General features: G+C 46.5%; 1 protein-coding gene across 4 annotated transcripts; it reads left to right on the top strand.

Moving 5' to 3' along the window:
• Positions 1-1,159: 1,159 nt before the first annotated feature.
• On the top strand, positions 1,160-21,764 carry mybl1 (v-myb avian myeloblastosis viral oncogene homolog-like 1). 4 transcript variants are annotated; one of them, XM_064333005.1, is made up of 17 exons: positions 1,160-1,262; positions 1,607-1,694; positions 8,990-9,089; positions 10,365-10,436; positions 10,861-10,953; positions 12,052-12,272; positions 12,664-12,850; positions 13,136-13,210; positions 13,998-14,096; positions 14,862-15,101; positions 15,200-15,607; positions 15,818-15,957; positions 16,073-16,187; positions 16,562-16,678; positions 16,907-17,014; positions 17,945-18,115; positions 18,745-21,764. In XM_064333005.1, the coding sequence occupies exons 2-17, from the start codon at positions 1,672-1,674 to the stop codon at positions 18,868-18,870; spliced, it is 2,295 nt and encodes a 764-aa protein (XP_064189075.1). In that variant the 5' UTR covers positions 1,160-1,262; positions 1,607-1,671; the 3' UTR covers positions 18,871-21,764. The 4 variants fall into 4 exon arrangements, with proteins under 4 accessions (XP_064189075.1, XP_064189074.1, XP_064189076.1 ...); XM_064333004.1 differs by having other exon boundaries at positions 1,176-1,694; XM_064333006.1 differs by having other exon boundaries at positions 1,177-1,694; positions 15,218-15,607.
• Positions 21,765-22,075: the final 311 nt, after the last annotated feature.

Here is a 22,075-nt window from a genome sequence, read left to right as displayed (position 1 = left end):
CTTCCACACCGTTCTCGACAAAACCATTTGTTTATGGACCTCGCTGTGTGCCCAGAGGCATTGTCTTGCTGAAAGAAGAAAGGGCCTTCCCCAAACTACATTAAGATTTGCCTTGATTGGAACTAAGGGGCCTAGCCCAAACCATGAAAAACAGCCCCAGACAAATAGGTGTCCACATGCTTTGGTCATATAGTGTATTTCATTACTCAATATCACTGAAATACCATTTTGTGATCACAGAGCGTAATAAAGTACTTAGTTACAGCAGGAGAAACCATACATGAAATAACTTGTGTTACACAAGCATTCAGAGTGTTTAACATTGGTCCAGAGTACTACACCAGGTTATACTCAGGGTGAGGCCAACAGAAGTGGCAGGATCAAGCTGTAGGATAGATATGTCTTGGAACTGGGGGTCAATATGCAATCTGAATCTGCTCCTGAATATCATAACTGATCCTGCAGTTATCTATCCATGGCATTTTATGACTAAAGGAATGTACTTTATGTGACACATTGGTAGCTGGCTAACTTAATATGAAGATGAAGCTTCTTTTGTGTGAAAATGAAAGATATTTTACAAAAGCACCTTTAAATCTAAAGTACTATAAATACTCCTACCCCGCTGCTGGCATTTTACATTAAATGTACAGTACAATTAAGAGGTAAAGATGAAAGCATGAGTATGAGAGCACATGAATGAATGAATGAATAAATAAATAAATAAAAAAAATAAAAAATAAATAAATAAATAAATAAAGTGGCATTTTATTTGTGCAATGGCAAAAAGCAGCATCATCTTCTCTCGAATGGCCATAAGGGGGCAGCAGTACGATGTGCTAAATCTGAAGTGTACTACAGTCTGGGCAAGCACGTGTAATTCAAATACATGCATCTTAAAACAGACATGCAAATATCTTATAACTAACTTTGAAATTTGCACACCATTCTTTATTTAATTATATCTACTTGCCTGGGGAGAAATGTGTTTGTTTCCCACCAAATTATGAGGTTGGGCCAGCATTGCACAGCACTGTACTCTGACTTCAATTTGGCTCTACACGTCAGGCGCCGTACCACTAGCGCTCCCCCAATTTCGACCAATCAGGTGCGAGGCCGCGTGCGCAGATTCAAACACTTTTCTAGAAGGAGGCTGGGCGCGAGAATCGGCGGGACGGACAAAAAATCTGAAGTACGAAAATAAGAGAGAAACAGAGACGGAGGTGGGAGGGTGAGCAGCTATCAAGGCGGGCTGAAGAGAAGTATGCGTACCTCATTGATCATCGCCCATTACCTCAGTGCGGGCATTGACAACATCCATGAGAAGTCCTGATCTGAATTTTACTGCAGAATATGTACATTTGAAGGATTATATCGGTACCCAGATTAGCAATAATTTCCCTACAAAAGAGAAAATGTAACGTAACTTGTTAGCTCCTGTGGCTACGTGTTGATCCGCCTGTACTGTTGTCTTGCTGATAATGATGTACTCCATCATCACAGAGAGACAAGCAAAAGAACTGTGACATTGACAGCGACTTGTGTGGACAGATCTCAGTGTTGATCCGATTGTTTTATTTTTGGATTTGCAATTAAATTGGGACAGGCGGATTTTGCTTGTTTGGTTCGCCCCTTCGGATTGAAGAAAAAAGGTGATCATCGGCGAAAGTCATGGCCAACAACAGATCACGCAGGTAAGTGACTGAGGTAACGTACCTAGTGTGTTGCTCATCTTTACAAATCATGGGCAGTTGGATTGGTAATTTACGAAGATACCCAAATCATCTAGCTGGTTGACATGACATGAGCCATTCACCTCTGTTAGGAACATCTAACTTACCTCTAACGATAAAGCTCGACAGCAACGACACGTTGCCTTTGATTTAAAGTTGTAAAAGTTATAGCGATTAGCCATTCTGAATGCCTGGCGAGTTTCCAAACGAAATGTCACGCGAGTGTGAATCTTATTGCTAACTTGGTTACCCACATTTTAGCTAACGTTAAGTCAGATGGCCAGCAGCATACAACATGGATCTCCACCCGTGGATGTCAGCAGCTGGCTAGGAAGCTAATGTTAGCAAACTGAGTGGCAGATTTTATTTGTTGGCTTGCTTGCTAGCTGAATATGCTAGGTAAAATTGCGCTGGGTAGCTTTAGCAAGACATTAAATCGGACACTACACTCCCAAGACTTTAGGATATCCGCTGCCATGTAACCTAGCAAAATTTTGCCAAGGTATATCTTGATATTTAGCTGATACCACCTGTCAGAGCTGCGGTGGTCCGCAATATGTTCGCAGACACAGCACCAACTAGTAAAATAGTAAATTAAAACGTTATAGATAACATAACGCAAATTTATCCTATTTACTTTGCTTTTTGAGAAGCGAAGACTCTAACAGCCAATATTCACTAGCTCGTTTTTTTTTTTTAATCTCGCTATCCATACAGCAAGTAGTCTAGAGTTATTATTCTTTTCCTAATGTGAAGTTGCCTAACGTTAGCTAGTGCGTGGCTTACCTATCTTGTCTGGCTAGAACATGTGGCGATACGGAGAGTTGTAGCTAAAGCTCGCTATAACGTTTGCTAGATGACATCGTAGTTATAGATTAACGTCAACACTAATTTTACAGAAGTTGGAAATGCTTGCTTCATATCTCAGCCATGAAACGCCAGTTTATTGAAATGGAGCGTGTTATGCGTAGTTTATTTAATCTGTTCTGCTATTCGTGACATCGTGTATAGTAGTATTTGTGCAAGCAACTCATTCTTCGACTCTAACAAGATTATGGCTCGGTATAGTGCTATTGTATAGGCCTAACGTTATTTTTTAGCATTAGTCACCGTTCACATGAACTGGCCTCGCACTTCAGATGCATGGTTCAGGCCATGGATTCCCGGCATCGGTCTGCCAATTATATAATCTCGTCTGAAATATTCTGGCCTGCTAATAGTTAACGTTAAGACCCCATTTTAGAGGCAGAAAGGTTATGAACATGGTTCACCTTACTGTTGTGTCAGAGAAATGTGGCGGACATACCAACGTAGAAAGGGGAAACTAAACTAAACAAAATGTCATTTTATTCGATTTGCATTTCATTTGCATCAAATTAATCATGCATGGACGCGATCATGTGAACAGTACAGCTGCTTCACTAAAATGTGTTACTAAAGGGCAAAACACCGCGAATTTGAAATTTCACGTTGCCGTTCTCGTGGACAAAAAATGTGCCGTACCATATTTATTGGAGCGTAGTCCTTTTCGATTGCATCATTGTGATTCTCTATTGGAAACGGTCTGGAAGTGCAACAGTGCCGTTTCTGGGGAGTGCTCTTTTCACATGTCTTTGAAGTAGAATTACTCCTCGGCATTAACGTGGCTTTTTCATGCTTGGGTCACATTTATTGTGTATGTTAAAATAGTGCTTCTGTAAGGAAATGTGGCTGGAACACAGGAAAGAAACCGAGGTCAGTGACAAAATAAATATTGTCACTCACATCGAAAGCGAAATGTCGTAGTATTTGTAAGAAAATAGTGTTTGAGATATAGCCTGTATTTAAGGTAGGTCTGTCGTTTGGTTTTGAAGTATAGTATACACTATAAAACTATAAAATTTTCAGAAAAAAACACATTGGATTAGGATTTTTCAAAAATCAAGTAACCAATATCGTGGGCATTATACATGGGTTCCTTGCCAAGTGTCTTTGTGCTAGAAAAATCGCCCCGAGTGTTTTAAGTGTGCTGAGTTAGGAAACCATAATTTCCTCCCACTTTCATGCTAATGCCACAGCAAATATAACCGCAAGATTTCATTTTCGATAATTCGCCATTCGGCATTGAGAAATAGAAGAAAAATCTAAGTTGGTTGAGTGCTGTTTGTTTCCTCTAAAAAAGAAAGAGTAGACTAACTGATATAGATTGGATCGCAGTGCAGAAAGCACCGTGGCAGGGAACTGAACCCTCAGCCATCTGGAGGATTGGCATACAGGCTGATACTCAACTGCTCTATAAACTGAGCCACAATGTCTTTGGTGTTCATTCTTCAACCACAACAAGTGACCATTTCAGTGTTTGGATGAAGTACTGAATTTTGGTTTGATATATTTTTTATGCCTACTTTTTAACATAGGGAATTGCATTGTGTTCTATTTAAAGAGTTTACAGATTATTTTGTTATTTTCTAAACTTGGTGCTAAATATCCTGTTGCAGAGGGAATTAATGACTAAAGGTTAGTTGTGGGGCAGAATAGAATCTGAAGTCACGTACATTTAAATATATATCTGCATGCTTCACAGGGTGAATGCTTGAGTTGAAGTTGGAATATAAATCTGTTTGAATTAGGGCCCCCACTCTGTCACTACACATAATGCAGTTCTGTGGGATTTTTCTTGCTGAGATCAGTATTTCACTTGCCTTTTTTACCAGGCTACAACTTTAGTGTATTGAAAAAAATGCTTCCAGAATGTTCAAAAGCCCCCTAGCTGATTAAAAAAAAAATTATGGGAAAATCTGTGACAAACCTACTACCATCCTCACTTTTCTTTAGTGGAAAGGTAGCGCATTTGTCATTTGAGCTAGTCCATGGTGAAACAAAAAGCACAGGAAGTAAAAAAAAAAAAAAAAGTGTTTATGGTAACTGTGGCTAATGCTATGGGCCCCTGATCGAGTTGGCATCCTCTCTGGATGGGTGCCTCGGTTGAGCTCACAATTATTTTCCTTGGCTAGTTTGGGGTTTGGTCATTTTCCACTCTCTAATCACACAAACACAACCATGATGTAATTTCTGCTTGAATGGAAGCTCCATGGAGTGTGTTGGGTACCCCACCCCCTGTGGGCCCCATGGATGGACCTCGCCCTGTGCCCTGATGACGGCACGGTCAACAATGCGAGCGTGTGGTCTTTGTTGTGTGAACGGAGCAGAAGATCTGGGTAGGGGGTTGGGGTGGGGGGTGGGGGCTTCTTTAACTCCCTCTGTGCCAGAGTTAACTTTTCTCCCACTGTCGCCTCAACACGGATACCTGCCACTGTCCCACCTTTCACACAATGTGCTATTTCAGACATGAGAACAGGAAAAGAAAAATCATATTAAATCACTTTGCATAATAGGTATACATGCTAAGGCTGCACTGTATATGCAAATCATAAGGGCTGATTAGTCACCATCCATGTTCATTTGACAATAGGGGCTGTCCTCATGGTTCATTAACTGGTTGCTGGGCCTTTTTTTTAGTTTTGCTGTGGTTACCCCTTACTGTCAGAACCACCTCTGTTTCTCATTTGCATATAATAAAGATGATTCATGAAATGCAAACACAAAAAATACCACCTGCTTCAGTGTGGTCTCTGACAGCATGCAGGATATTACTACTATTTCATTTGAATGTGAAAGGTGTACTTTATCCTGTTAGACCCCAAATAAGGATGTGACACACCGGGAAAAAAAAAACAAAAAAACTTTGGCAACTTTTGTGAATGACTCAGACCCTCTCTTAAACCAGTTAAAAGAGCTCCTGATGTCAGTATGTTGCGTATATGTTTTCTGCACTTTCCCGCCCTCCAAAATGAATGAGTGCACACATTATATTTGGATTATGCCTCAATGAAATGAAAGCAGTGCCATGAACTGTGGATGCCGTACAGTGGCAGCTTTGTATTCTCTCAAGCTGAAGAGAACTAACGTAGTTTGCTAATGGAAATTTTAACTTTTGGAAAGAAAGGTAGTATTTTGTCCCTACGTGTTGTAAAACATAACTTTTCTCTTTGAGCCACTAACAGCGTACACGATAATCAAAGATGGGTCATAAACTGAATTACATTTGTTGAGAGAAGCATTGGTAATATCTTTTAGACTATGCTCAGACTTCAGTGAAATGTTTTGGTTTGCATATTGCTCTTAATTTAAAAAGGTAAACTGGTTTAACCTGAGCTTTTTTTTTTAAATCATCTGGTTCTGTTGTCTCAATGATAACTACCTTGCTTCTCTAAAGGTCACAGAAATGACTCTCCCAAAATCTTAATTTAAGAGATATGTGTCTCCTTTGTTTACCCCACAGAAAAAGCAGCCCACCTCTGGTTAGTCACTGCCTCTGGCTGAAAGCCTACAGTACATGCCTGCCTGTTAGTAATAGGCCTAGCCTCTGCTATACTGTGCCAATATTCCCTGTGCAGTTAGTCTGATTCTGCAGAGTTCATGAGCAGTAGCAGTACACTCATTCATCTTTGAAAAGTAAATTATAATGTAATGTTGGACAAGAAACTATAAAATCCTCTTTTCTCTTATTGATTTAGCTATTATTGTTCATTTATATTTTTGCCAAAAATGTTTTCTCTGTGACAAGTGATCAACATTTAAAAAGAATAAAATACACATTTAGTAGCTATTATTCAAAAATAATGAAATGCCATGTCTAAATAAATGAAAATATTTAAATTCAGAAAACATCTCTTCGTTTAGAACTTTTTGTGCTATACAATATATACATTATTTGTACGTAGTACGTACCTCAACCATCACATAGTAACGGGACTCACACTGTTTGGAAACACGGGGATATACGTAAAATGCAGTTTTGTATTTAACATTTGATATACAGAATTTAGAAATGCAGTGTGCTTCGGAGAGCATTGTGATTACACACAGTAGTAGTGGTGCGGCACTTTCTGAGAGCTTGGTCAACTCTTTAGCTTTCTCTTTTGAGCTTCAGGTGAATCTTTCACTTTCTGTGTAGCGTTTATGGCTCCGAAGTGCCTCTGTTCATCCTTATTCCGCACTGGCTCGGACAGGCAGCTAATGTTGTAAATCAATGCAGAATCACCACCCCCCCATCAGTGCAAGGGATTTCGGCTGAAACCCAATCCGTGTGCTTCTCTGCTGGATTTCTCCTTTCATCACGGGCCAGCTCTGCCAGGGAGCAGCAGGCGGTCATATTTTCATTTTAACCGCATCTTAAGAAGACAATAATGGAAGACATTCAGCACATCCATGCTGTTCCTGTATCTGGAGAGGGCTAGCGACACGTACCATCCACACCTGCCAGACCTGTTCTTCAGGGCCTCTGCACGTGCTTGGTGGCTTCAGTAAAAACGGTCGTCCTATCTGATGCGTTAGAGAGAGCGCACGTTGCGATCTTGTTCATTTGCAGTTGTTCTTTGCTCTCTCTGTCTCTTTCTCTCTCACTTTCTCTATCTTTTCCACTCTCTCTAACGGTATCACGAGGCCTGCGGCTCTAATTGCATTTCCCAGTTACAGTCCAAAGTACCCTGTGTCGTCAGCGTCAGGCCTGGCAGTTAACCTTGTTCCATGTCCCATGTTCTAGAGCTGCAAGGTGAACAGTACATCCTCAGTGTTCTAGCATTGCTTTTATCTCGCCTCAGTGTCCAGAGAGTGCAGTGCTCTATCAGTGCACAGCTGAACAGGTACAATCTCCAAATGGCACAGTTGCTGAATGTTACAGTAGCAAATTCAGGTATTTTTTCTCCCCTCTCACTCAGTGCAGTAGTGCACATTGGAAGAAATAATGCATATGCTGGTTTTCATGCAGCAGTTTAAGGCTGCAGCCAGTCATTCACTTTGGAGCATGGCTTTTTATTGTTTTTCAGATACAGTGCCCCATTAATACACTTGGCATGAAGTTACAAAGCAGTGTAATTAATGGGGATGTTCCCTATACCAAGAGAACCTGCTTTGGGACACCATAGGGCTACAGTGTACTGAACAGCCTGTTTGTTAGAGAGAAAGTGTGAACTCCCCATTCTCGGATATGAAAAAGACTGCACTGAAAGAGAGTGCCCTAGTGTGTAAAGTGGTGGATGGGCAGTCCAGTACAGCTACTGTGTGTGAGTGATCCTCACTGACTCTGTGCACAGCTGTCCCCGGCTCTCTGCACCCAGTAGCCCTCCCTGTGAATGCCACATAGATCTTCTCCTTTACTGATCTGTGAAGTCCTAAGTTGAGTCTCTCACCTTCATGGGGCAGTGAAGACAGACTGAATGGGAAAAGTGCAAGCTTCTGTCCAGCGCCTAGCTCAGCTAAGTTTCAGTCCGTAATGCTGTTCGGCTGCCTTGAGTCCACAGCAATAGAGAAGTGCTTGTGTGTGCCTGGTAACCCTGGGGGACTCCTTTCTTTTGGCCCTCCGCCCTGTTGGTGAAATAGATTAGACTGGCACAGCGCTGACAGAGAACTGTTGCTAGGCAACAGGGCATTCCTGGGGACTGATGTCTTCTTCACAGTCTGATATCCTCATGCTCGCGGCAGGCAGGGTGGACACAGCTGATGGTATCACCCTTTTTGGTTCTCTGTCTTTCTGATAGTTCCCTCTTAATTCAGAGGTCATAGTGGAAACATTGATCCTTGATTTCCTAGCCTCTTATGGATTCATTTTTATTAGAAAGCTTTTTTCTTTTATTCAACTTCATAACCAGGTCCAGCAACCAAACAGATTGCTTTATGTGTTTTGTTATCTCCCCTCTGGAGACTGGAATGTCCGGTTTAGTACTCCTATTCTGTCATTTCCTGCTGGCAGTCTGTATTGGGAGAGATTGTTCATAGATTAAATGGAGGTTTTCCCCGTCTGTTTCTTTGTCTTTACTGCTGTAGATGTTCGGTCTTCACAGTATGTAAGCACATCAATCACAACTGCTCTATTCCTGCTCCTGGCTCTTAAGATTACCACTAAAAGCTTAGATTAACAGTGAATTTTTTTACTGATCATTGTATGGTTTGTAGTGTGAAGCAGCCTGTGTTTTTCTCCTCTAAATGTGTGTGGTCAGCTTTGCTGGCTTGGTAATTAACCGTTTTGATGGTGCGCTTAACCAAGCGATCTGTGTTTTCTATGGGTCTTTTCTTGGTGACAGTTAAAGGGTTAACACGTATAGTAAATATATACCTACGGTGACTGCGATGTTGTGTGATATCCTCTTACTCTGTCAGAAGTTACCGGCATATTGATGCTCATTCCCTCCTCCCTGTGTCTCTCTGTCCTTCATCAGTGAGGACGAGGATGAGGAGCTGCTCTCAACAGACCCTGAGAGCCGGGACCAGAAGAACCCCAAGAAGCTGCTGTGCAAAGTCAAGTGGTCCAGGGATGAGGTAATCATTCCACCAGGGTGGAAGTGTGTGAGAGCTGGATGCAGCAGTCTCTGTGCTCTGTACCATACAGCAGTCTCTGTGCTCTGTGCCATACAGCAGTCTCTGTGCTCTGTGCCATACAGCAGTCTCTGTGCTCTGTACCGTACAGCAGTCTCTGTGCTCTGTGCCATACAGCAGTCTGTGCTCTGTACCGTACAGCAGTCTGTGCTCTGTACCGTACAGCAGTCTTTATGCTCTGTGCCATACAGCAGTCTCTGTGCTCTGTACCGTACAGCAGTCTCTGTGCTCTGTACCGTACAGCAGTCTCTGTGCTCTGTACCGTACAGCAGTCTCTGTGCTCTGTACCGTACAGCAGTCTCTGTGCTCTGTACCGTACAGCAGTCTCTGTGGTCTGTACCATACAGCAGTCTCTGTGCTCTGTACCGTACAGCAGTCTCTGTGCTCTGTACTGTACAGCAGTTTCTGTGCTCTGTACCGTGCAGCAGTTTTTGTGCTCTGTACCGTGCAGCAGTCTCAGTGCTCTTCGTACAGCAGTCTCTGTGCTCTGTACCGTACAGCAGTCTCTGTGCTCTGTACCGTACAGCAGTCTGTGCTCTGTACCGTACAGCAGTCTCTGTCCTCTGTACTGTACAGCAGTCTCTGTGCTCTGTACCGTACAGCAGTCTCTGTGCTCTGTACCGTACAGCAGTCTCTGTGCTCTGTACCGTACAGCAGTCTCTGTGCTCTGTACCGTACAGCAGTCTCTGTGCTCTGTACCGTACAGCAGTCTCTGTGCTCTGTACCGTACAGCAGTCTCTGTGCTCTGTACCGTACAGCAGTCTCTGTGCTCTGTCCGTACAAGCAGTCTCTGTGCTCTGTCCGTACAGCAGTCTCTGTGCTCTGTACCGTACAGCAGTCTCTGTGCTCTTGCACCGTACAGCAGTCTCTGTGCTCTGTACCGTACAGCAGTCTCTGTGCTCTGTACCGTACAGCAGTCTCTGTGCTCTGTACCGTACAGCAGTCTCTGTGCTCTGTCCGTACAGCAGTCTTGTGTCTGTAGTCAGCAGTCTCTGTGCTCTGTACCATGCGTCTTTACAGCACTGTACAGCAGTCACTGTGCTCTGAGCCGTACAGCAGTCTCTGTGCTCTGTACCGTACAGCAGTCTCTGTGCTCTGTACCGTACAGCAGTCATAGCAGAAGCTCACTCTTTTCTGTTGAAAGCTTGTGTAGGATAGTTGTGCTTCTCTAGTCCTGCTAATAAAGATAATTGCCTTTTTAATTTTCCTTCTTTCCAGGATGAGCTGCTGAAGAAGCTGGTTGAGAAACATGGAACGGATTCCTGGAAACTGATAGCAAATTACCTTCCTGTAAGTATTCAGTAAAAAACAGTGCGCATAAATTACCGTGATAGAGGTTCGCACTGGAACTCGGCAAAAAACTTTTACTTTACTTCGGTATGGTCAGTCTCGCTCATAGAATGAGTCATGTAGCGTATAGAATAACAATGTGGCTTGAATGACAGGAGAATCCAGAAAACTCAGCGTGTAAGCCTGACTCCCTTGCATGCCATTTTCCCCGCGGAATGAGGCCCACTATTTCTGCGTAACGGGAGTCTGTGAAAAAATGACTTCCCAAAAGAGCTGGCATTTGTGAGGAGGCTGGCGACTTTTAGCGCGTAATGAATGCGCGGCGCAGCTGGCTAGCTGCCTGCTGTCTGGCGGCGCCGCGCGGTGAAGAGGATGCGATAATGCAGCTGCAGGTGTTGATGGGCCTTTTGTCACGCCGTCACAGAAAAGAACAGATGGCCAGTGTCAACACCGCTGGCAGAAGGTGCTCAACCCGGAGCTGGTGAAAGGGCCCTGGACAAAAGAGGAGGATCAGAGGGTAAGGAGAGCTGGGTGTTTACCTACCTGAGGAAGAGAGGGAGGGAAGGGAGAAAGAGAGAGAGAGAAGGTGAGAGGAAGGAAAGGGGACAGAGGAGGGAGAGAGGGAGGGGGAGGGAAGTAGGTGTCTTTCTCTCTACAGTCAATTTCAAAAGGTGTGAAACGCACAACATTTCGAAACGCACAACACATTTTCTTAAATTGGCGTCATGAGCCAGAGGCTGAACGTGATTGGTTGATGAAAGAGGGGGAGAGGGGGACTGATGTCATTGGTAAGAGCACGTGCTGCAGAGGCAGACTTGAGTCTGGACTTTGGTAAGAACTCGTATCACCATTTCAGGGTAACTTTGTGCTGCTCTCCCCATTCTGGTATCCCAATCTGTGACACATCAGTCTGCTCCCCGGCAACAGTAACCCTGTGACCTCACAGGAAGCAGTGTGTTCTCCAGCCCCGGTCCCAGCGCCTCTGCAGTTCAGGGCGTAGCGGCGGCTCTCCCGCGCGAAGTCGCGAGCTGAACGGCGCATTCCTCCCGCCGTGCCGCATTACACACCGGCTGCAAGAATGCCAGGAATGGCGGTTTGCAGAGAGCCCGCCAGGCCTCCGAGCTCACGGTCTTATCGCAGCTTAAAATAGCTCCTCTGACACGCAGCGTGACAAACCCCTGCCCACACTGTTCACATGGCCGTACTGCTGTACTGTTATAATCATTGATTCAATGATTGGCGATGGGCGACATAGCTCAGGAGGTAAGACCGATTGTCTGGCAGTCGGAGGGTTGCCGGTTCAAAGCCCGCCCTGGGCGTGTCGAAGTGTCCTTGAGCAAGACACCTAACCCCTAACCCCTAACTGCTCTGGTGAATGAGAGGCATCAATTGTAAAGCGCTTTGGATAAAAGCGCTATATAAATGCAGTCCATTTACCATTTACCATGATCGCAGAAATAAAGAACTGTACGCCGTCCCAGAGCGTAGGGCGCCTATCTCTCCCCTGCGCCGGTGCGCCTTAGGCCCCTCTCACGCCGGGCGTGGCCCCGATCCGTCGGAAGGGGCCCCCCCAGAGTGTGACCCCGGCCCCCCCCCCCCCCGTTTGTGCGCGCAGGTGATCGAGCTGGTGCACAAATACGGCCCCAAGCGCTGGTCCATCATCGCCAAGCACCTGCAGGGCCGCATCGGCAAGCAGTGCAGGGAGCGCTGGCACAACCACCTCAACCCCGAGGTGAAGAAGTCCTCCTGGACCGAGGAGGAGGACCGCATCATCTACGAGGCCCACCGGCGCCTCGGCAACCGCTGGGCCGAGATCTCCAAGCTGCTGCCCGGGAGGTAGGCCTGCCGTGCGCCTGTCACTGCTCCAGTGCTCATCGCTGCTCCGCCCCACATTTAAACTGATCTTCAGACCACTACCGGGACCACAATTTAGCAAAAATGACATGAAGAGTTGGAAGGGAAACGCATGCTTAATGTTTGTACTGGTTTGTTTAACCTTGTTTAAAGGTTTTTTTTGTGCAGTTTTTAACAGAGAAACAGCCGTAACATTACTAAGACTAGACCTAGACTAGACTGTTTTTCATTGGCCCCTGCCCTGTTGGGGAGCAGTTAGAACGCATGCACATATTAACCACAGCTTAGAGAAGGGGGGGCTAAAGCCAAGCTCCTTGTACGATGTGTGCCTGGAGAAGCGGAGGTCAGCGGCTCTCCCTACGTCCGCCCACAGGACGGACAACTCCATCAAGAATCACTGGAACTCCACCATGCGGAGGAAGGTGGAGCACGAGGGCTACCTGCAGGAGAGCTCTGCGGCCTACAAGTCCGCCCACGGCGGGAAGAGAGAGTCCAAGTCCCGCCCGTCCGCGGACATGCGGCACGACCACAACCAGATGTTCATCACCAACCCAGCACAGGTGCTCCTCCGCCCCTCTCTCTCTCTCTCTCTCTCTCTCTCCTGCCTCAGACTGACTCCTTACTGCCTGAGGATAAGCTGCTTCACCTTTGGGTTGACCCTTGAGTGTTAATAAAAGTGGACTCATGACAAGCCTCTGTATATTTCCTGGCTCACTGTGTCTTAGTCTTTTAAGGGACTGGGAGATTTATCTACACGTATTAAGACACGGTGCAGTGTTTTCATGCATCACTCAGTATGTGCGTGCGTGTGTGTGTGTGTGTGTGCGCGTGTTTTCTCTTCATAGCTTGCGGGATACTTTGGCCCAATGGACAGGCAGTGTGTGGACGGCATCCCTGATACCTCACCTGTCTTCGTTCAGGTGAGCTTTTCTCTCCGACAGCGCGCACACAGACAGAAACACAAAGTGTCCGTGTTGGTGGGCTGCACATGCACTGTATGTCTCCGTTCTGGTTCGTGTCCAGTTTATCTCTTGAAACTCGTTCCACCAAACGCGGAATGAGTCTGTCTCTTTTCTTCCTCTGTGTATTAACATTCTGTGTTTGTGTTTGTCCTCTGGTATTCTTAATTGGTCTTCATTTAAGTCTTCACTGATGCATCTCTATGCTCCATGTTTAGCTTTAAGACTCCACAGGTTATTAGTTCTGTTAATAATCTTTGTAACGTCACAACACTTCATTTTTCATTTTGGTTGGAACTTGCAATGTAATTTTAAATCCAGCCTTTTTATTGACGTTGATGAAACGGGCTGCTATTGGCCGACAGTTGATGATGCAATAGTTCCATTGCCCTGCCTGTTTGCCAACATAAATTACACATTCTGTATTTGTGTACATAAAATTCATCAACAAACCAATCAGTCATTACATCATTCATCTTATTCGTCTTATGTAGAACACTATGGTTACTGTCATTATACAGAAGTACGGTGTCTGAAGGCTCAGCAGGCCCATTTATCGGCAATAAGTGTCACCGCAGAAGCATTATCTGAGAAGGTCTTTTAAATGTTAATACTGATGCATCATTGAAGACTCAATGGGGCGGAAGTAACATGTGAATAAATGGGATGTTTTCCTTCCCGTCTCTCCTCCTCCTCCTGTCCCTGCCTCCTTCCTTCCCCGTCCTCTCCCACGTCTTTCTTCCAGCAGCCGTGCCACGATGATCCTGACAAAGAGCAGAGAATTAAGGAACTTGAGCTGCTGCTTATGTCAGCTGAGAATGAAGTCAGAAGACAGGCAGCCTCATGTGTAAGGACACTGTGTGTGCATAGTGCGCTGTAGTACCCAGTCCCCCCCCCCTCCCCATCCTCACCCACTCATCCCGGTTAGCTGCGCTCACCGCTTCACACCGTCCGGCAGGCGACCCCCCCCCCCCTCGCCCCCCTTCCTAACCGCTTCCCCCCTTCCTGCATAGCAGCGGTAGTGCACGGCGTGTGTGTGGCTTGGGACGACGGTATCGTTCAGACTAGCATCGGCGTGTTTCGTTCCTGTCTTTCTGTTTTCGCATCCAGGCGGCATTACCTGAGCGTTCGCTCTGGGTTCTTCCTCCCGCCTGAGTGGCCAGGCTGAAGGGTAATGCCGGCCGTGCCCGTTTCAGCCTGGCTCACTTCATAAGCATCGCCCCCTTTAACACATTCGGGCTTCAGCAGCGAAGCAGCTGCTCTCAGAAAGCAAGGGCAATGCTTAAGGAGGGGCGGTGATTGGCTGCGGTGCCGTATGACGTGTTGGTTGGTCGGTTGGTCGGATGGTCGTTTGCTGAACATGGAATGGCTGGTGGGAGGAGTCCCACGGTTGCTGGTGCTGCTGGGTGTGGCACCGGTCACGGCGGTTCCATGTTAGCTCGGCGGCCGGTTCTGCCGTCCCCTTCAGGATTTTGGGCTGCCGCCCGTCGCTCGTCACCCCTCCCATCCTGCCTCCCCACGTGGCTCGAACCCCTCCGAGCCCCTTCCCCCCCCCCCCCCCGGGTGTTTCATCCAAACCCAGCCGTCTGACTGTCGCTTGTGGCCTCCACAGAACCCCGACAGGTACCCGCGCTGGTCCGACAGCGTGGCCGACGACACCATGACCACCATGAGCAGCCTGGAGGACCACAGCATGGAGTTCTGCCGCGCCGAGGAGAGCCTGGGCTCGGGTTCGGGCTCCGCCCCCGTCCAGGTCTCCCCCAGCAAGTTCCTGGCAGTGGAGGCCAGCGCCGTGCTCAACTCCCTGCAGACCATCCCCGAGTTCGCCGAGACCATGGAGCTGATCGACTCGGTGAGCGGGCCCCTCCCCCTTCTCCGCCAACCTCTTGCGGCGATTGGTCTGGGTCGGGGCTGGGCGGAGACCGGGGGCGTGTTGAAAATGCATTGTAGATGTGTCTGGTTCTGCAGGACCCGGTGGCCTGGAGCAACGTGGCCAGCTTCAGCCTGACGGAGGTGGGGTCCCCCATGAAGCAGGAGGCCGCGCCCTTTCCCCAGCCCCAGGACCAGGACGGGACCCCCGAGGAGATGGGCTACCAGTTCGACGGCGTCGCCGTGCCCGACCAGGGCAAGGGCTGCGGCGGGGGAGGGGCTGGGGGCGGTGGCCAGGGCAAGGCGGTCCCGTTCGTCTCGCCCATCGTGGCCAAATTCAACACGCCCCCGTCCATCCTGAGGAGGAAGAGGAGGGAGAGGGGGGAGCAGTCACCCTCCGGTGAGAGCAACAGTGCTTCTTTCCTGGACACCAGCAGCACCTCGCCTAAGACCACCCCTGTCAAAGCTCTGCCTTTCTCTCCCTCCCAGGTACGTCCTGGCAGAACACTGTGTACTATGCACTCGGTCGCTTTACATAAGAGGGTCTGCTGAGAGAACATAATGTAACGACACTACCTATACACGTGCACTGTACATATCCTTATTAAAATGGGAATATTTTTGTTTTAATAAAAAAGGATTTGGTTGCTTATAATAAATTCTAATTGAAAAAAAAATGATGAACTGTTTTAAATACAGTTTTTCAACATATCGGGGAATGAACATTTGAACCTGGACAACCCGGCCCTGACGTCGACCCCCGTGTGCGGGCAGAAGTGTCTCCTGAACACGCCCCTGCAGAAGGAGATGACGCCCAAACACCAGAAGGAGAACGCTGGGTAGGAGAGGCCAGCACTGGCCCCTGATAGTGGAACGGGGGCCCTTTGGTTTCTCATAATTCAGGGTCCCAGGGTTGCACGTCTCAACAGACCTTTTATCTGCTTTATCTCTCAGGTTCCGGACCCCTAAAATTCGGAAATCTATCTTGGGCCCCACTCCACGGACTCCAACGCCCTTCAAAAATGCCATGGCTGCCCAGGAGAAGATGTACGGGCCCTTGAAGATGGTGGTATGTAATTATGAGACATGCAATATGTAATGGCTCTGTCAACACTTGTGTGTGCCAGTGCCTGTGTGTTCATCCCTGTGTGTCAGTCCCTGTGTGTTTGTCCCTGTGTGTCAGTGCATGTGTGTCAGTACCAGTGTGTTTATCCCTACATATCAGTGGCTGTGTGTTTATCCCTGTGTGTCAGTACCTGTGTGTCTGTTCCTGTGTGTTAGTGCCTGTGTGTTTGTCCCTGTGTGTCAGTGCACGTGTGTCAGTACCAGTGTGTTTATCCCTGCATATCAGTGGTTGTGTGTTTTGTCCCTGTGTGTTCGTGCCTGTGTCTCTCCTCTCTGTTCTCCTTTGCGTCTCGCTGAGTTTTGTTCCTTGCTTTGCAGCCGCAGCCGCTGGCTTTCCTGGAGGAGGACATCCGAGAGGTGCTGAAAGAGGAGACGGGGACGGACATATTCACCCGCGGGGACATGCAGCCCGAATTCAGAACCTGGAAACACGAGGTACGCACTTCCTCTCAGAAATACCCGATCTGTGCGAGGTGTGGTTTCAGAAAGCAAAGATCGGGATTCAGAGCCTTTTTTTATCGCCTGTCTGTCAAGGGGAACTGCTTTTCATTCATCAGCGTTGGAGTCGTGAGTCGTGTTTCAGATTGATGGTCTGTAAGGTGGTGTGAGATCATGAGAATGAGACACGAGGCCGTTGCTGAGCCCGAGCGTTGTGAATTCCAGCTCGACGCTCCCGCCCGTAAGGTGAGGAAGTCGCTGGTGCTGGACTCCTGGGGGAAGGACTGCCTCAACGTCCAGCTGTTCTCCCAGGAACAGATCAACAACGCGCAGGTGAGCCTCCCCCCCCCCCCACGCTCCAGGGCACAACCTGAGAGCCCCACAACCTGAGAGCCCCCACAAAGAGACACCCCCACCCTCCAGGGTCTGGGGCGTTAGGCAGCGCACCACCTGTCACTGCTAGAGCTCCTTCCTCTTATCCACTTCTTTCCACGTTTCACCTTCACATATCAGCACACGTGTCACAGTGCTGAATCGCCCACACTTCCACCGGTCTGTCAGAGGGAGCTGCCATTCCTCCTTCTGGTGGTGGGGTATGTGTTCTTCACGCGTGGAACATGGCCATATTACCCTTTTCTGCAGCGCTGGTGGCTTCTCTTTTTTACACAGCCAGTGGCAATCTGTTGTTTTACTGGGTTGATAGCATTCATACATGGTGCCAGGTGTTGTTTGAGCAAGCACTGTCAACAAGGTGTGACTTTGTTAACTTCGGTTTACTAGTCAGAGAACCTGTCTAACCTTAATTTGCTTGCACAACAGCTGATTTTCATGTGGATGTACACTTATGGGAACTGTAGAACTTGTATAACTATATATGTATGTGTGACTGAAACAGCCTACATTTCTTATTTTTATAGCAGCGTAGCTGGATGGATGTCTTGGCAGTCAAGGTTGCGTTATTGATCTACTAATCTTGCGGTTTTGTTCACACTAACGTTAAAACTGAACGTAAATGTTCCAAGATCGGCAGGATCTTGAGTCGGCAGGAGAAACTTTTTCAGAAGGCTAACTCCGGCTCTCATTCACACATGCCATCTAAAGGGTGAAGTTTTGTAGCGTTTCAAGGTTAGGCTGCGTGTGTGAGAAGGGCAGTGAGGCCGTTTGATGGGAGGGTGCGGGAGGCGGGCAGTCAGGCGAGTGCCGTCGTGAAGGCGGCCTCCTGCTTTTGACGGACAGCGGAGTGACGGTGCGTTTCCACGGCAGCCTCCCGGGGACAGCCTGCTGACCAGCTCCCTGCTGATGACGCCCCTGATGGACAGGGAGGACCGCGCCTCCTCCCCCACGCAGGTGAAGCAGGAGCCGGGGTTCAGTTCGCCGGGCAGGAAGGGCAGCCCCTCTCTGCTCAGGACGTCCCGCTATGACTCCCCGGCTCAGGTCCGTTCAGTGAGCGTGATTTTACTGTACCTTCCTTTCCTCTCAGTCACGATGGAGAGCTTCCATGCTTCCGCACTAACTTGCTTCTTTCTTCTAATAGTCACTGAAGACATCAGCATATTCCATAGTGTGTGTGCATTCAGTCAATTGCCAAATTATTATTATTACAAATTAATTGGACTTTTCCTTTAGTCTCGAAAAGCGTGACAATTGTGACAATCGTGAAAATTTTGTTAGCTAATAGTATAAGTACAAAATGGGCAGTGTCCTCATGGGTTTCCTCCAGGTACTCCGGTTTCCTCCCACAGTCCAAAGACATGCAGATAGGCTGATTGGAGACTCTGAGTTTCCCATAGGTGTGAGTGAATGGTATGTGTGCCCTGCGATAGATTGGCAGCCTGTCCAGGGTGTATTCCTGCCTCTCGCCCAATGCATGTGACAATGCATGCTGGGATAGGCTCCAGCACCCCCCCGCGTTTTGTATTCACTCTGCTGTGAGGTTTACAGTACGATGAAGAGCCTTGTGTTTTTATCCTTTCGTGTGGCTGGTGACAGTGGACAACAGCGGACAAACGTCATTGATTTGTAGAAGAGCACATAGTGATGTGCGGTTTCTGCCCCGCCTCCAGGTGAACAGCGAATGGGAGACCGTCGTGTACGGGAAGACGGAGGACCAGCTGATCATGACGGAGCAGGCCAGGAAGTACCTGAACACGTACACCACCGGCTGCGCCTCCAGGGCGCTGGTCCTCTGACCTGAACACCGCACTACACCGCCCGATCCGTCCGCCTGTCCGTCAGGGCAGCCTTCTTATAACCGGCAGACTTAACACTTAGACAATCTTTGTGTAGGAAACTGACTGTCCAGTTCTTTTAGTTGTCTGCACCACCCTTAACAGAATATCCCAGTGTCATTTCTGAGTACATTTAAGCAAAAGGCAGAAGTGTGTTCCTTCCCCCGCCCCCAGCCTTCCCATTTTTAATATCGAGTCTGACTTTTTATTTTATTTTTTTGGGCCATTTTGAAAATCGAAAGTTAATACTGACGCAGCACCTCCGTGTGTTGGTACAACCAAGGGAAACGCTTTGTTTGCCATGTCATTCTGCAGCCCATTGATAATTTGGATTTGACGGCTCGATAGGAGTTCTAGTCTTTATTGGCGACCTCATTTTGAACACGAACATAATTGATTTCCTAAAAAATATCAGCCAGGCCAGATTGCAGAAACAAAATAAATAGAGGTTATGTTCTGCATCATCTTGTGTATTCAAACGAAACGGCTTGCATTTAGGTTGTTTAATGTAGACTCTATAAAACTAGTGGCGCTGCTTATGAAAAGCATATTATCATAAAACACGAACGTATAAAATATATGTATAACTTCTTGCTTTTTAAAAAAATATCTGCCTCTTTTTTTTTCCTGGGAAAGTTGATGTGACGTCTTAATGAACAGAAAGCACTGTCGGCATTGCACTACTTGTTTTGGTTTGCTGCAGAGGGACGAGCAGTTAATGCAGTTTAGGAGGAACAGAATAGCACTTGCGATGTGACTGTGTCAGCTCAGACAAATGAGGGTTGTGCTCCTACACAGTGTTCGATTTTAGGAGTCTCAAGTTGAGACATTTATTGAATGTATTGTACAGCGTGTAACTGCAGAGAGCCGTTGTAAATTGGAAAGGTACCTTCCTTTAATTTTTATTTATTTTCTGCTCTAAAGCTTAAATGTTGATATTTATGTATATCGGGCATCTGGAAGTTTTTGCTGTTTCCTGTAAAGAAATCCTACCTGTGCAGGCCACGACTGCCAGAGATCCTGTATCTCGCTTTATGCCCTTCGCCACGACTTACATTCAGGCCAATACCTGCAAGGAATCATGTCTGGTACCAACGGAAGGTTTATTACGCAAAGCTCTCAGGTCCCATTCCCTCTGTAAAATGCCCCAAGAGCAGCTGTGTGAGTAAGATGGATTTCTTGTTTGTGTAGAGCTGTAGGTTGTATTTATTTAAATGTTTAATAATTTATTGCTAAAATATTGAAGAATCTCTATAATTATATTTACTTTCAGTTTCTTTTTTAACAAAAAATATATTCGGCTACCGTCCACCTCATTTCTGGAAATACGAAGAAACAGGAACTGCCACAGCAATCCAGTGTATTCATCCGGTTGTCAGTGGATAAAAAATTGATTTGTACCCATTGGCTGGGTATTTCCTTATTACCCCATAGATGTAGCACAATTTATGAAAAGTGGTTCGCTAAGCTTGCTGAACCAAAGCCAGTTATTCTGTACAGGTAGCAGCATTCAGCTTCCGAAGTCAAAAGGTAGAAAATTTGCACTTTTTTTCATTGTTTAAATGTGTTTGTTTTTGCTGCTGATGTAGCTTTTTTTTTTTTTTTTTTCACTTTACTTTGTTTTGGTTTGGTCTGTTTCGTTTATTTTAATTAGCTGGTGTTGTTTGCCGAATGTCTGACTGCACGTGAGGATTGAACACTGACACGGTGAGAGAAGAGAGCTGTGGGGGGGTAGCTATCCCGCTCGCTCTCTCCTGCCACTCTCCCTGCTGTGAAATAGAGCCTGTCTGCTCCCACAGAGAAACTGACCCGGAGCCCAGCTCCTCTGCCACATCTTTACTGTCGTACAAACCCCTATCTCAGCCCAGCCCGATAAAGCAAAGCCCTGTTTGAGCTTGTGTTTCTGTCCCTACTCACCATTTTTTAGGTGAGTAATAAATACAAATTGTTTAAAAGACATAAAACAATAAGTCTGGGCTCTGACAGTCCAAGTGTATGCTGCTTAGCGCCTGTTTAGCATGGTGTTAGAAGTATGTATGTGGGGTGTTAATTGAAACTCAACAGTCTTCTGAAAACTCCCAAGTACAGTTCTCAAACAAGCCAATATGTTGAATAACTTTTTAACAATACTTGCAATTTCTTGAGCTAGTCGATAAGCTAGCGTAGAATAGATACAAGACCCATAAAATGCGTGGGGTCACACCTTGCGGTCTTGAAGGCCCTGTTTGGTGTTTTAATGAGTCTATCACAGAATTTCGTTTAACGTTGATAGGTTCATCAAGCATTAAGAATGCTTTTAACAGTGAGAGACTACCTACTGTAGCTAGCAAAATCAAGTCGAATGATTAGGCGAATATGTATATCTACAGAGCACTACACAGCTACAGTAAAGTATACTGATTTAATTTTTGCTCAAATACGTACTGCGTCAATGCATCAAAATGTCAGAGTTTAAAACATGGGTAACGGCTAAATGTTTTTGCTTCGTTTTCTTTATCTGTCTGTCTTTGTATATGTTTTGGTTTTCTGTATAGATCCTAAATTGTATTTGTAACCTTATCTTTCGCTAATGTTCCACCACCTAATGCTAGGTTTTGAGGGAAGAAAGTACAGCAATGTAGCAGTTATCAGATACTTAAACAATGCAATACACTCAGCATTTCTTCTGTATTGTACTTAATTTCTTACCGATGTAACAAATACACTGCATTTCATTTCCAGTTTTACAGTTCTGTCTCACTGTTCTGCTGAAGAATCACAGCATTCATTTCTATATTCACCTGTACCATAGAAGTCCTGCCAGCTACTGTTGTTATGCATGTACTTGATATGGAACAATAAAAATGCTTTATGCATTACGTTGCCATTTTATTTCGTCTTTTTTGTTGCTGGAAAGGCACATTGGCTAAATGGATACTAAGGGCTACAGTTGTTCCACTGGTTCTTGCCATAGGTTTCTATGCTTGTTCAGGCTTCTCACGTGTAAGACTGTGACGGATGTCGATTAATTGAAATCCGGATCACCAGCGGGTGTCAGCTCCCAGGTGACAATGACTTCCAAAGGAAAGAGAGGGATGGAATTCAGAAAGCCACATAAAAGTAATAGGCTTCTTTGCCAAGTCTGCATGCACCGTTAGGAACTGGACTGAGGCGAAGCACTGGTCAC

The sequence above is a fragment of the Anguilla rostrata genome, chromosome 4, assembly GCF_018555375.3.
Source record: "Anguilla rostrata isolate EN2019 chromosome 4, ASM1855537v3, whole genome shotgun sequence".
Classification (NCBI taxonomy): Eukaryota; Metazoa; Chordata; class Actinopteri; order Anguilliformes; family Anguillidae; genus Anguilla; species Anguilla rostrata.
Note: the sequence above shows the minus strand (reverse complement) of the source record. Positions and strands in the feature narration are given on the sequence as shown.